We start from the raw sequence: 16,201 nt of genomic DNA, 5'->3' as shown, positions 1-16,201 counted from the left end.
TCAGCGATGGTGTAAAAGGAATATTATTTTTCATCTTAAGGCATCAATTGTCAGTATGTTGGTAACTAAACAGAAATATCCTAACAAAGAGGAGTTGGATGTGAAAATTACTCCCTACCCCAAGCTTGGAGGATCTAGGAGTACAAAAATAGGGACTCCTACTGTATTATTTAGGCAAACATTAGGGATTTTTCGTGTAATTTACCAAGAAAGATCTTCATTACCCTGTGGGTAAAAATGATATCTGTTCAACATTGAGTATCCATCCGAAGAGTAATTCCCTGAACTTTCAAAGGAAAAAGAACATTTTTTTCGAACACCTTTAAAGTTTGTAATTGCATTGCCAATATAATAGTAGTGTAAATAATCATTAAAATATGGCTCAGTTGGCAATGAGTAATACTTCTTAATGAAGAGATTTGACTTCCTTGGTGGTATATATAGCAGTTCTTCACTTTCACTTTTAATGCGTATAAGTTTACTCACACCTTAATTATATCCTCAGAAGAGTAGTTTTATATATAATTTATTGATGGTATATATAGTAGTTCTTCACTTTCACCTTTGATGTGTATAAGTTTACTGGCACCTTAATTGTTTTTTCAGAAGAGTAGCTTTATATATAGTTTAAATATAGAACAAAACTAAGTTCTGATACTAAGGAGATTCAAACTCTTAACCTATATCATGAATTAGTATCTCTACCTAATCATGAGATTAATATATAAAAATACATTTAAAAAAAAGAAAAAAAGAGAGTAGTGTGGATCATAATGAAGTGGGATTCGGTGGAATTTTTGTGCATGATACCTTTTACTGTTTCTATGTTTAGGTGTTAGGATCTCGTGGACTATATCATCATATAGTATGGTGTTTTTTCTCTCATTTTAAAAACGTTTTAAAATTAGTGGCATACCATATAGAGACAGGTTTTGAAATTGGGAACACATTAACCATGGGATTAGAGAGATAAATTTAAGGATTTAAGTATGATTGTAGGTAGTAGTCCCCTAATATTTAATCCTAAAATGGAAAACCACTAAGAAGTAATAAATAACATACCTCTTGATGCGTCACAATTATAATCCTGGTTCCGACTAAGCCCCTTCTCGCTCCCGAGACGATGAGTCCTACAAGAAAGATTAGATGCGGGCCCGCTCGAATGCCTGGTAGCCGCCTCTGATGGCTAAGTCAGACAGTGAACTGATTAAGATCCCGTGCAAGAGCTATATAGGATTATGTTCAGAATGTATTGGATGCTTACCGGAGGGGTGAGTGCTTGCTTTTATACTGTATGTATTACATTTTCAGTGCTGGATGGGTTTCTCGTCGAGAGCTGCTATCTCTCCTTGGACTACGCTTCCTTATCATCTATCCCGCTCAATCATCCTTGTAATTGACATTCTATCTAGAGCGTTCTTGCCATGTAGGTCCAGCGTAAGTGACGCTTTGCTTTAGGTAGTCGGTAATTGTCCCGACCGAATGTTTGGTTCAGCCCCAGCTCGGGTATAAAACCGGTCGGATAGAAAACCACCCGTATCACCTCTGGTAATCAGCTTTAGTTCAATGAACTGCTTTATCAAAAAATAGAAAAATATTGACCAAAATTAGTGGACAAATGAGGGGGAAAAAAGTAGATTTGGTTCACATCACAAAGCAATGATATGAATTGGCAAGTGAGTGTCGGGAGTGTTGCAAGCAACAAACCCAAATTCGGTTGGCTTGGCGGATTAAATCCTTGCCATGCCAAGCAACTTACTTTAGGGTTGATGAGAGAAATCGACCATGACAAGTATAAAAATTTGGATTCTATGATTCTATCATATTCCTCACTCAAGCAACAACAAAATCAAATTGAGCTGGCTTGGTGGAGTAGGCATTGTTATGTCAAATAATATATGTTGGAGTTGGAAAGAGAGATCGACTATTATAGAGTATAAGATTTGGATTTTATCGTGATCCTCACTTTAGTAGCAACAATCTACTTCATTTTGTTGCTTTTCTTTTCATTAGTTAATTTCTAATTTCTAGAAGAATATGATCCATTGTTTTCAGCTTAATGGTTTACTTTTTGTTAGTTAACAACTAAGTTGTAAATGTCATTTTACTACCAAGATTGTAACTTAGTTGCAATTGAGATAAAAAAAATATCACTTCAAATATTTGAATAAAAAAAATAAAAAGATTTGCTGCTTGATCATGTAGTCTCAAAGTCAACATTGATCAATGTAAGAGAGAATGACTATGCATGACAAGTATATTTTTTTGGATTTTATGGAATTCCCAACTTTGGTAGCAACAAACTTACATTGAGTTGGCTTGGTGGAGTAAGCCTTGGCCATGTCAAGCAACTTATTTTAGAGTTGGTAAGAAAAATACTATGAAAGTATAAAATTTGAGTTTTATCGCATTCCTCACTTTAGTAGCAACAAACACAAATTGAATTGGCTTGGCGGAGTAGGCTAGTTATGTCAAGCAATCAACCTTGGAGTTGGCAAGAGAAATCCACTATGACGAGTATAAAATTTACCACATTCTAGCTTCACATTAGTAGCAACAAACTTCCTTATTATTTTTTTTTTTTTCATTAGTTAACATCTAATCTTTAGAAAATATGATCCATTGCTTTCAGCTTCAAAATTGTCCACTTTTGATGATTTGTATAGAAATATAGTTTTTTTTTTTTTAATGGTTAACAACTAGTTTTAGATGTCCCTATACTATCAAATATCAACACTGACACTTAGTTGAAGTTCAGATTTTGAAACAAAAAAATCACTTCAAATATTTGAATAAAAAAATAAAAGATTTGCTTCTTGATCATATAGTCTCTAGGTCAACATCAATCAATGTGGAGAGATTGACTATGACAAGCATACAATTTGGGTTTATCATATTTCTCACTTTGGTAGCAACAAACTCAAATTGCATTGGCTTGGGAGAGTAAGCTCAGGCCATGTCAAGCAAATTATCTTGGAATTGGTGAGAGATACCGACTATGACAAGTATAAAATTTGGATTTTATCGCATTCCTCACTTTAGCAGCAACAAACTCAAATTGAGTTGGCTTGGCGAAATATATAAGCGCTAGTCATATCAAACAATTTATCTTGGAGTTGGCAAGAGAGATCGACTATGATGTATATAATATTTGAGTTTTGTTGCATTCTAGCTTCAGTGTAGTGGCAACAAGCTTCCTTATTTTGTTGTTTTCCTTTTCATTCTTTAATTCCTAATCGTTAGAAGATTACCACTCATTGCTTTCTGCTTCAAAATGGTCCACTTTTGATGATTTTTATTTTAGAAATATATGGTTTTTTGTTGTTGTTGGTTAACGATTGTAAATGTCCTTACACTACTAACATTGTCATTTGGTTGAAGTTGAGTTAAAAAATATCACTTCAAGTACTTGAATAAAAAACAAAGATTTATTACTACTTAAATCATGTGGTCTCTAAGTCAATGTTTATCAATGTGAGACACATAGTGCATCCAATTCAAGGGATGTGACGGTTAATTTACCTCCTTTCTTTGTGGGTGTTGGGAAAAGTTGATGGACAAGGTTTATTTTTGTCTTGATCTTGTATTATTATTTTTAGAAGGCATAATAAGAAAGAAGACCGTATGCCCATAAGCCCAACAAAATGATGAGACACATCTTTTTTTTCTTTCAGTAAATGTCTTAATGCAGTGATCTTCATCTAACAAGTCCGTGTCTTAATGGAGTGATCTTCCATCTAACAAATCTCTAAAAGTTGGCCCAATCTAATATAGTGATCAAAAAAAAAAAAAAAAAAGATCACTTCAAATATTTGGATAAAAAAATAAAAGATATGCTGCTTGATTATATAGTCTCTAGGTCAACATCAATCAATGTGAGATAGATTGACCATGACAAGCATAAAATTTGGATTCACATTCTTCACTTTGGTAGCAACAAACTCAAATTGAGTGGGCTTGGTGTAGTAAGCCCTTGCCATGTCAAGCAACTTGCCTTGGAATTGGTGAGAGACATCGACTGTGACAAGTATAAAATTTGGTTTTTATCGCATTCCTCACTTCAGTAGAAACAAACTCAAAATGAGTTGCGCTCATCTTAGGACACCTGTGTTAAAACTCAAAATGAGTTGGCTTGGGAGAGTAAACCCTGGTCATATCAAGCAATTTACCTTGGAGTTGGCAAGAAATATTGACTTATGATGGGTATAAAATTTTAGTTCTATCGCATTCTAGCTTCACTTTAGTAGCAACAAACTTCCTTATTTTGTTGATTTTCTTTTCATTCTTTAGGTTCTAATCTTTAGAAGATTACCATTCATTGCTTTCACTTCAAAATGGTCCTCATCTGATGTTTTTATTTTAGAAACTTACGTTTTTTTGGCTGGTTAACAATTAAGTTGTATATGTCCTTATACTACCAACATGGTCACTTGGTTGAAGTTGAAATTAAAAAATAATAATAAAATTAGGCTTCAAATACTTGAATAAAAAATAAAAGATTTGTTACTCAATCATGTGGTCACTAAGTCAACATCTATCGATGTGAGACACAGTGTGCATAATAGAAGGATGTGATGGTTATTTTACCTCCCTTCTTTGTGGGTATTAGGGAATGTTAATAGATAAGGTTTATTTTTTGCTAATCTTGTATTATTTTTTTGTAGCTAAGTATAATGGGTAAACAAGAACATGTGCCTGGCCATAATTAAGCCCCGTCAAATGATGAGATGCATCTTTTTGCTTTCGATAAATGTCTTAATGCAGTGATTTTCATTTAACAAGTCTCTAACAGTAGTTGGCATAATCTAACATGTAGTGATACAAATTTGAACAAGACAATTGTCAAGAGCCAAATGAATATGTCTATATATAGTACAGAGAAAACAACCACCTTTCACGAGTCTAGAACCTCTACCTTGATGGGTTAAGGTTTGTGAAGCTTGTCTTCCACTTCTTCGTCATTCATTAGAAGGAGGACCTACTAAAAGACCCACCTTTGATTTTTTTTGTTAGAATTTAAAAGTAGATTTCTCTCCTAATGTGCAATAGAGAATTAAGTGAGAATGAAATATAGACATAAACGAGTTAAGTAGAAGATTTGAATCCACATTTCACTTGGTCCCACTTACCACTTCAACTAAAGGAGTGGAAGATATTTTAGTCATCTTTTACTAAATTATACACGATTGACTTTTGCTTCACTCCCACTTAAGGAAAATTATCTTATCAGTATGTTCGTTTTTGTTTTTATCATATTTCACATCATCTTCTACGTTTCTAGCAGAAGCACTGTAAGTGTACAGATGCACAAAAGTGAGAAAAAAAAAAAAACTTATCAACTGAAAATGGTTTATTTTTGACTTTAGGATCCATTACTAACTCTATTGAAATCGATACCAACCGATCCATATTCATATACACTACTGACATTGATATTCATATCATGATATCAACATCGACTGTGATGGCAATACCAATCAATTCAGAGACTCTCCTAGTCCTAGAGTCAACTAAACCTTCTCACTCATGATCACCCAGATCGCTATGCATGGGTATCATTCAGACCCACTGAGCATTGGCATCAACCATCTTCTTGTGCATTGCTTTGCTTGCGTACCCTTCTTTTCTTCTGAACTCTCACGTTAATCTTGGGCCAAAGCTAAACTCATCACGGGGAAAAAGATGATAATGAAATTACTTGCAATGAATGGCAGAGACAAAGCCAAAACTCACATCTCTACCTAAAATCCCATTTCCATTCTAAGGCTTTTGAATGCTCTATGGAAAAGCTAGCTTCACTTATCGCCTAAAATGATGTATGCTTCTCTCCTATATGAAGTCGTTTCATTGGTGTCTCATCTCACTTGTTTGTAGAACTAGAATCTTCGTTAATTTGTTTTCTGGATCCCACGCTTTGACCTGAAAACAGAAAATCTATCACCACTTGTTGATGCAATTATGGTGGATTTGAACTCTAGAACGCCGCTGCAATTTGGTTTATGATGGCGAGCTATGAGAGGTCTATCATTTTCTCTCCCCGTACTCTATAAATAAAACACTTCTATCACCAGTTGGATGGAACTGAAGAACGATCACATACAACTAAACTGTTTGGCCCTTCAAGCTCAAAGGTTATGGTATCAATTTCCCTATTAAAGGAATATTCCACACCTCTATGACTACAATGCGAATATTAAATTCCATGGACATCTACCAGCCTTATATAGACATATATAGCCCAAGAAGGCAACAAGTAGGTGCATGTCCAAAAAAGAAAATCTGGTTTATGTCAATTTTTTCTTTCTTGTCTTGTCTACAAATAGTAAGGATGCAAACGTAGCTGTAAGATTTGCCATGGTGACAGGTTAGTATTTGAAAAACTTTGCCACCAAGTTAGGGTAAAAGTTAGATCAAGCCTGTCTGACAGTGAGTAACTTTGACCTTGAATTTAACCCTAATCCCAACCTGGACTCTAATGATTATTAACAATTTTTTTGGTACACTTCAATTTGTGTTCTATTGATTTCAGGAGAAAGTTTTGATGCAGGTAAACTATAGAATCCACATTGTCTATAATTCCCTGTAATACATGGCTAGGATTGTGACACACGAAAGTAAATTACGGAGCCGCAAGGTCAAGCAGCCGGGGTAAATTAGTGACGTGAGTTGTCATGCTAAGATTCCCCCTCAAGTTGGAGTGTGGAGATTTTGAATGCTCAACTTAGATATAAGTCGATCAAAGTGTTCACGCCCAAGTGATTTAGTAAAAACATCAGAGATTTGTTGAGTCGTGGCAATTTTGATTGGTTGAATAAGACCCTGTTTTAGCTTCTCTCGTACAACATGGCAATTGATATTGATGTGCTTTGTACGCTAATGAAAGACAATGTTTGCAACAATGTGGAGAGCTGATTGATTGTCACAATGTAAAGGAATCGGATGGAGAATAGGTAATCCAATGTCGACACATAAGAGATAAGATAACCAAGTGAGTTCACATGTGGCAATGACCATTGCCCGATATTCAGCCTAAGCGGAAGAATGGGATACTGTATCAACGCATCATTGGACAAGTGGCCCAATTTGAATCACAATATGCTTAAGGGTGAAGTGTTGAATCAGTATAAAAGAACAAGCCTTGACATGGTATCATCCTAATCTTGTATTCTTGGGAATCATTTCACCATGATTACATTTATGTTGATGACACTGTCATCACCGTATCTAGCCATACTTTGATTCAATTTGTCCAAGCCATGCTTCACCAACGTTTTCACATTAAGGATCTTGGTATGCTCAAATATTTTTTGGGAATTGAGGTTACCCGTTCTACCAAGGGACTTTATTTTTGTCAACGGAAATATGTCATAGACATCTTATTTGATTGTGGGTTTATTGGCTCTCGTCCCACTGATACACCGATGGAGCAAAATATTCGATTGACATATTCAACGGGTGACATTCTCACTGACCCTAGCACTTACATACACTTGGTTGGTCGATTAATATATCTAACTGTTACTCGGCTTGACATTGTGTATGTCGTAAACATTCTCAATCAATTTATGCACCAGCCACATCAACCTCATTTAGATGAGTAGTGCTACTCATCGACTTCTATGTTATCTTAAGAAAAACAAGTAGTGATAACCCTGGCTTCACCCTTGGTTGTGTTAATCAAATGTCATTGTAATCTATTATGATTTAGTACAAGGCTTGAGATTGAGACTTGCCATGAAGGCAAATTAGTATTGAAATATTTTGCCCCCAAGTGAGTCCAAGAGCTAGATGCAAGTTTGTTTGATAATGAATTTTGAACATAAATTTAACCCTATTCCAACCTCAGCTCTAGTGACTCTTGAAGATCTGTTGATGCATCTTACCTTGGGTTTGATTGGTTTCAAGAGAATTTTGAAGTTTCAATGGCACTAGACTGTCATGTATCTTTCCATGCTCTTTATCTATGATTCCAACAGAATTTTAAAGCTTCAATGGCACTAGATTGTCATGTATCTTTTCATGCCCTTTATCTATGATTCCAACAGATATTCTCGTAGGCTTATTCTTTTGTGGATAAAACATACTCAAGCAATGGTGTCTCTTTCATTCAAATAATTCTAGTCCCATCGAGAATAAAGAGAAGTTCATTTAATCTTTTACCACACATGTTTATGCATCCAAGGATCAGATGACATGTTTAACCCTATATTTAGATAACATTCGAATATAAAAAATTGAAGAATTATATTATATAATGCAAAAAACCCAAATGCCTAAGATATAATGCTTTCGATCCAACCTCAAGAGCTCTGTTCTTTTTTTTTTTGGCTAAAGATCCAACATCAAAATCAACCAGACGGTTTGGATCCTCAGACTTTCTACCATCCACTTGGAAGGATAGTGTAAAAAGTAATTTTCTTTATTCTTCACCACCCATATTGATTTTTGTACTTTTGACTGATTTTTTTTTAGTTAATTCTTTTTAGTAATCAGGTATCTTCTTATCCTTCTAACGCGTGTCCCAACATATCCACACCTAAATGACCAAGGGTGCGGCGGGCAATAAAAGATGGAAAAGTGCGGCGGGCAGGAAGGAAGCAAAAGTAAGTTTGACTGAGCCATAATATAACAGTAGGAGTCAAGTATGGACATTACATCTCATGGAATTTTGGAAAGAGGGTTGAATTGAAAATTTAAAAAAAATTGAGGAAAAAAACAGAAGAAAATTTTCCAAAAAATTGGTAGACGAGGATAGTAAATTTTACATGTAGAGACTGTGCGAGATAAACAAAATTAAGAATAATAAATAAATAAATAAATATTAAAAAGTAAAAAAATTAAATTAAATACTTAGAAAAGGAAAGAGGAAATTTTAAAATATTTAGGGGCCATAGCCCCTTGGCCTAAGATAGATTTACCCATAAGTTAATACATTGATGATATAATGAGTTTATATCTTTTATCTCTGTACTTTCTTTATATTTTACTATCATATAATATATATATGAGATTTAGAGTTTTCATTTATGAATTTTGACTCATTTATTAATATTTAGAAGTGGATTCATCATTGTTGTGTGGTAAAAAAGTATAAAGAGAGCATTGGCCTCTATCCTAATAGATAAAAGATTCAGATGGCAGTGACACCCATCGTATGCAAGTCTAGATTACCTTCCCATTGGAAGAGCAAATATTATTCCCCTAATACTTCTTTACCACAAAATTAGGTAGAGTCCATGTCAAGAATTTGTTCCTAGAGAACAAAAAGACCAGGAGGGTGGTTTACAAGAGAATAATTGAAACTGATGAAATGATATTTCAATAAAAAAAAGATCAAGAGATTATAAGTATATATAGGAGAAATAAGATCACCGTTGATTAGCTAGATGACAGTTGTACGGTTGATCTCTCCTTTACATGCCCCTACAAGTGTAACGGATCCTAAACCGTCAACTTGTCTCGAAAAAGAAGAAAATGTGAATGAGGTAACCCTTTGGTAGAAATATCTGCAATGTGATCCAAAATGCGTTGATCCTGGTGATTCCACAGATCAACAGTAAATGGAGAATCGACCCAGCAGAAGCAGGAACTGAACTCTCAGAGAGAGGAATTTCAAGTGAAGATGCATATTCAAGCGAAGTTGCAGCGACAAGATAATAGATAGATTCATCGACAAATCCAAAAAGATTATGACATTTCAAGAGAGGAACAAATTGAGCACGCACTAAGATGTAATTTTCAGCATTCAATTTTAGAGGAAAAGCTGGATGGAAATTGAGAGTGATGAGTGGAGATGGAGACGAAGATCAGTTGTCGCCATGGAAAAGCTTTAAGAACCGAAAAGAGCATAGTAGAGAGAAGGAAAAGTCTTCAAGAAGAGTCAAGAAGACTCCGGATCTTGAAACTGAAGAAATGCAATTGGATCGAAAGGAATTAACCGAACAAAAAACGATACCATTATGAAATGATATTTCAATAATAAAATGAATAAGTGCCTGTTTGATTACATGAATCCAGAGATTTCAAATTTCTTTGGATTTGCTTTTGTAGTAGGGGTTTCACCCCATACTCATAAATCTATATGTTCATGTTTTTAATGTAAAAAGACGAATCTCTAGATTTTATAAATCCAAGGATTTTAACAACCAAACAGGTATAGGATTCACTGAAATCCCACTTTTAAAGTTTTTATTATTATTTAGATATGGATCCCACACCACCAATTTTGTAGTGAAGAAGCATCCAGAAAGCAGATACATCTCCTCCACAGGAGATGATTGGTACGTACTGTTGTTGTATACTTGTATTACCATTCCGTTTTATGTCAAAAATACCTCAAGGTTGAGGAAGTCCTCACGCTTTTATACCATATACATTTGGTGTGATATTCATGTGGAATGCACTGATGGTCTCAGTTCTAAATTTTTTATATTATACCCCAGACGTGGGCCCCACATACAAAATGTGCGGTAAACTCTTCCATCCACCCCGGGATCTGGGACCGGGTCTCCAACATGTTGTTTGACGGTAATACCCTTTATGACACCTGTATGAACACGTGCATCCTGCGTTTCTTTTTCATTTGTCACGGCATCTCTCTCCTTGTATACTGTATTCGACCGCCACCACCTTGAGCTTAGATATTATATATATGTGGGCAATCTCCCAACTTCCTCTGCAGAAGTCCTTAGCCATCACCATCCACAACAGCTTGGATTTCATTTCCATTCCATTTCTCCTGATCAGTGAATCATGACGTTCAATTTGACCTCTGTGAAAACCTCATCTAATGGAGCATGGCAAGGCGATAACCCTCTACACTTTGCCTTCCCACTTCTCATCATCCAAATCAGTCTGGTCCTCATCGTTGGTCGCACCTTAGCTTTCCTCTTCAAACCTCTCCGACAACCCAATGTCATTGCAGAGATTGTCGTAAGTTCTCGTCACCCATCTCCCTTCTTCTTGTCTTTTATCCACATTAATTAATTTCTACTGTATTTCCTTCGTTAATTTGTGTTCTGCAGGGAGGAATCATACTGGGTCCATCAGTTCTTGGTCGGAACAAAACTTACTTGAACAAAATCTTCCCTTCATGGAGTACTCCCATACTTGAATCCATAGCAAGCATCGGGCTTTTGTTCTTTCTATTCCTAGTTGGTCTCGAACTTGATTTAAAATCCATAAGACAAACCGGGAGAAGAGCTTTCGGAATCGCCCTGGCAGGAATCTCCTTACCATTCATCGGTGGTGTTGGAGTTGCTTATATCCTTCGTGCAACAGTCGAAGGGGCAAACCAATCTGGTTATCTTCAATTCCTTGTCTTCATGGGTGTGTCTCTGTCCATCACAGCCTTCCCCGTGTTGGCTCGCATTTTAGCTGAGCTCAAACTCCTAACCACCCAAGTGGGCGAGACTGCCATGGGCGCAGCTGCGTTTAATGACATGGCTGCCTGGGTTTTGTTAGCTCTCGCCGTGGCTCTAGCCGGAAACGGTAGCGGCGGAGCACATAAGAGTCCAGTGCTGTGTTTATGGGTGCTCTTGTCCGGTGTGGGCTTTGTGGTATTCATGTTGACGGTGATTCGGCCGTTGATGAGTTGGGTTGGTCGGCGGTGTTCTTCGGAGCAAGAAGCCGGCGACGAAGTGTATATTTTCTTTACCTTAGGAGGAGTTCTTGTATCTGGGTTCGTGACAGATTTTATAGGGATACACTCGATATTTGGGGCATTTGTGTTTGGGTTGACCATACCCAAAGAAGGTGAGTTTGCGAGTAAGTTAATAGTGAGAATAGAGGACTTTGTTTCTGGGCTTTTGCTTCCACTGTACTTTGCTTCAAGTGGGCTCAAGACAGATGTGACCAAGATGCATGGAGCAGTGGCTTGGGGTTTACTGGTTCTGGTCATTTCCACCGCCTGTGCTGGGAAGATTCTGGGCACCTTCTTTGTGGCCATGATGAATAGGTTACCAGCCAGGGAGTCTTTGACGCTTGGTTTGCTCATGAACACTAAAGGTTTGGTGGAGCTCATCGTTCTTAATATTGGCAAAGAGAAAAAGGTTAGTACTCCAACTGTTCTATCCCTTTCCAAAGTTGCAACCATGTGAGAATTCATGAGAAAGTTAAGAGGAACAGTTCACCTTTTCCTCTTCTCAGTTTAAAGTCATATTGATTTGAATTAGAGTTTCTTATTATTTATTGTCTCTCTCTCTCTCTCTCTGTCTGTGACTCACACACAAAAAAGCGTGTTCTTGGTGGGATGATACGGCAACAGTGCAACCCATTAATTGAACATGAAGATTGTGATTGACCATAACAATGTGTACATGAAGAGCTCAAAATTACTGGAAGTTCAACCCAATTTTTTTTTTAAAACCTGGAAGTTCCTCAAAAAGGCCTGGGTTGGGTTGTTCCTTTTTTTGTTTCAAGTCTTCACTGGAAGGAAAACTGTGACTCTCCTGTTTTGCTTCAAACAAGTCGTGTGAGCTTTCTAAAGTCTCTGACTTCATCATTGCCTTCTAAGAAAGAATTTGACCTTCTTGATCTTTGTTTATCGCTCATCCTTCCATTAGATTCCTTCCAGACTTCATCTTTTCATCAATAGTTTTGTTTGCTTGAGTTTGCCGACTTGTAGGTCCTTGAACTTTGGGAACTGGGGTCCAGCTTCACTAGCAACTTCAACTTCGTTTCTATCTTCTTTTTTCGTTTTTTTTGGGTTTAAACTTCTTTCATATCTTTAGCATTATTTTGCAGTCATCCCTATAGTCAAACACAGGCAAAAAATTCTAGGCATCCTCGGTCTCAAACTCGCCACAACTTCCATACTTCTCACAGTTATCGCATTGCTTGGAATTTATATATAGTGTATAAAATTGGCACAAGTAAAGTTCCTTGCTATTTCAATTTTTTTAAAAATGATTACGCATATAGACTTTTTCTTCAATGAAAGATAGTGGATGGCTGCACAATGAACGATCTAGAGAAGGGTCAATAGAATTTTCAAGGCAAAAGAATCCCTACGAAGCTATCATTATTATATTAATAAGGTCAAATTATTTTTTATCCATATAAGATTCTTGATTCACATGTGTCCCACATAAATGATAATTTTCGTAAGACTTCTGATTCACTCATTTATATGTGACTCCTAAATCTTAGGGTAGAGGTCAGTGCTCTCTTTATACCTTTCAATCACATGTTAGTAGGAGGCCTATTAGGAATCTCATACATACTTCTACTCTATGAATAAATAATCCTGACCATGGAACAATATATCGGCAAATTTCACTAAAATTTCAGTGAAATTTGCCAAGTTCGCCAGTGGGCGAAGTAAAAAAGACAACGAAACCGAGATTTCAAAATTTGGCCGGAAAATCGATGATTTTCTGGCGAAACTTCAAAACTTCGATTGACTGAAACTGAGATCTCTATCACTCTATGAAATCCAATTCTTGAATGAAAGAGGAAAGGAGGAGATACGCAAAAGAAGAAGAAGGAGGCTTACGGCTACTGAGAGATCCACGACTCTGATGAAATGTCGCCGGATCATTGAAACAGAACCAAAGGCTGCTTTTGGTTGGGGGCTTCTAGAATTTGCTGCTTCTCCCAGGCCGGAGAAGAAGAAAGAGAACCTTCGTAACCTCTTGAGACGATGCCCCTTAGCCTTTGCGATGGATAGAGTACCCTAATATAATTCTAGGGTTTCCAAGATCTGCAAACGGAATTACAAAACGGTCCTCTCCAAAACCGGATTGGCCGAACTGGGTGGCGAAGCCATTTCGCCCGATTTGTTGGGCAGCGAACCGGGCGAGATGAACAAACTATCGTTCATTGCTCCTGACCCAAAGATACTCTTTAATTTTCAATGAAATATTAACCTTGGCGTTTGCTAGGGTTGTATAGATATTTACTTAATTTAAGAGAAAGAGTCTCATCTGTTGACTATAATTGTTGATTATCTTGCTTCTTAATCCAATATAATTTACTTTTTCTTAATTTTGTGATCATCAGGTGCTCAATGATGAGATATTTGCAATCTTAGTACTAATGGCACTCTTCACCACATTCATAACCACTCCAACTGTAATAGCTATATACAAACCAGCTCGCGGAGCCATCCTCCAACCCCAACGCAAGTTACAGCGTGATTCCCCTTCTGGCTCAAAAGACCAGCTACGCATCCTTGCTTGCGTCCATGGCCCTGGCAACGTTCCATCACTCATCAACCTCATCGAGTCAACTCGTGGCAACAATAGATCCCCACTCAAGCTTTATATCATGCACCTGGTGGAACTCACTGAGCGAACCTCGTCAATTATCATGACTCGCCGAGCGCAAAGGAATGGCTTTCCTCTCATTGATCGTTTTCACAAAGGTATTATCTTTCACATATTCTATATTATCCTCCAAGCATTCTAATTATCTTTCAATATTTTTACATTCAATTTACTCTTTTGTAACAAAAGGAGACTCCCACGATGGTGGCATCACGGTGGCCTTTGAGGCTTACGGTCAACTCGGCCGAGTCACAGTCAGAACCATGACGGCCGTATCTGCGCTACATTCCATGCATGAGGATGTTTGCCACGTGGCAGAAAAGAAGAGGGTGAGTATGGTGATTCTTCCTTTCCACAAGCATGGGAGAGGTGATGGTGAGATGGACAATGTGGGCCATGGTTGGAGATTGGTCAACCAGAGGATCCTTAAGGAGTCTCCTTGCTCTGTGGCTGTGTTGGTGGACCGTGGGCTTGGTAGTGGTGGGCCAAAGCCCACCGTCACACAGGGGATTTGTGTTGTCTTCTTTGGTGGGCCCGACGATCGTGAGGCCTTAGAGCTGGGAGGAAGGATAGTGGAGCATCCAGGGGTGAGGGTCACGGTGATACGCTTCATGGGCGAGGACGAAAACATTACGTTGCAGCCTTCGCCGGAAAAGTGCTCGGAGAAGAACTATAGCTTCTCAACCGCCGCGATGGATAGAGAATCGGAGAAGGAGTTGGATGAAATGGCGGTGGCGAAGTTCCGGAACAGGTGGGAAGGGAATTACACAGAGAAGGTGGTGAGCAAGAATAATATAGTGGAAGCGGTGGTGGCGATCGGGAGGAGTGGACAATATGAGCTGATAGTAGTCGGAAAAGGTAGGTTTCCGTCGACAATGGTGGCGGAGCTGGCGGAGAGATCGGCGGAGCATCCAGAGTTGGGTCCAATCGGTGATGTGCTAGCATCGTCAAGCCATGGAGTGGCGTCATCTGTGCTGGTGATACAACAACACAACGTCGTCCACGCTAATGAAGCTCCTGTAAGCAAGATCGTCGATGGCGATAACGGCATCAACGCTGCTCCGGCGGATTCCGTCTGAAGTGGAAATTGCACCGGTGGAGCTGATTATTCCTTTTTAGTGTGAAATGAAGATGATGAGTCAACCTATGTAAAATTAAAATAGACTGCGTGAACTATGGGAAGCATATGTATATATATCGTTATAATACTTACGTGCATGGTTGGTTATGAATTAATGATTGCTCCCACGCTAATTAAAGATCACCGCAAAATCCGTTAAACAAACCCTCCGTAATCTTTAGTTTGTTCAATGAACTGATATTATCGTGTGATAATTAACATTGAATCATTAATGGACAAGTCCCTTCATTTTCACTTTAGCTCTAGCTTTTCCGTATTTCGAATCGAAATGTTAAATCTTACAGGGACGAGGATCAGGATTCCACCTACTGAGTATTAGCTCTACCCAGTTATTCTCTCTTGAGCTCGCAGGGAAGAATTGAAACCAATACCAATGGGGGCAGTGGCGGAGCCACATTGGGACGGGCTTTGCTTGGGTGCAGTAGCGGCTGGATGGGCAGCCGTACACCCATCCAACATATGAGCCGTTTAATTAAATGGCTCGGATTAAGGTGATAGTGCATGTCACACCCCCACCTAGCCGGATCCGGTCATTACCCGAATGCCCGTGGGGGTGATACACAACAAGATCTAGGTTCAGTGACAAATCCATACAAAACATGATATAGCATTAATTAAATGAACAAAAATAAATCAAGTTTCTCATATAAAGTTATCAAAACTGAAATAATGGTTACAATCATCCATTACTTCAAAATAAAAGGTATTACATTAGAGTTTTGAAAAGAAAAGATGATAGTTTTATCGCAATGGAAAAAAATAAACTAAACTAGATCTCTAATGGAATCCAACC

At 37.7% G+C, this 16,201-nt stretch overlaps 1 protein-coding gene across 1 annotated transcript; it reads left to right on the top strand.

Annotated features, from left to right (window-relative positions):
- Positions 1 to 10,692: 10,692 nt before the first annotated feature.
- CHX20 (cation/H+ exchanger 20) lies at positions 10,693 to 15,502 on the top strand. The gene is made up of 4 exons (XM_089143994.1): positions 10,693 to 10,932; positions 11,025 to 12,050; positions 14,002 to 14,365; positions 14,457 to 15,502. Exons 1-4 carry the CDS (start codon positions 10,753 to 10,755, stop codon positions 15,344 to 15,346), a joined length of 2,460 nt encoding a protein of 819 aa, XP_089000120.1. The 5' UTR covers positions 10,693 to 10,752; the 3' UTR covers positions 15,347 to 15,502.
- The last annotated feature ends 699 nt before the right edge of the window (positions 15,503 to 16,201 follow it).

Source organism: Hakea prostrata, chromosome 2 (genome assembly GCF_041222555.1).
Source record: "Hakea prostrata isolate BN-2017 chromosome 2, UWA_Hpros_2, whole genome shotgun sequence".
Lineage (NCBI taxonomy): Eukaryota > Viridiplantae > Streptophyta > Magnoliopsida > Proteales > Proteaceae > Hakea > Hakea prostrata.
Note: the sequence above shows the minus strand (reverse complement) of the source record. Positions and strands in the feature narration are given on the sequence as shown.

Coding starts and splice junctions, on each gene's coding strand:
- CHX20 (XM_089143994.1), top strand. CDS start 10,753: ATGACGTTCAATTTGACCTCTGTGAAAACCTCATCTAATGGAGCATGG. Junction 10,933..11,024: donor ATGTCATTGCAGAGATTGTC/GTAAGTTCTCGT, acceptor TGTGTTCTGCAG/GGAGGAATCATACTGGGTCC. Junction 14,366..14,456: donor CATTGATCGTTTTCACAAAG/GTATTATCTTTC, acceptor TTGTAACAAAAG/GAGACTCCCACGATGGTGGC.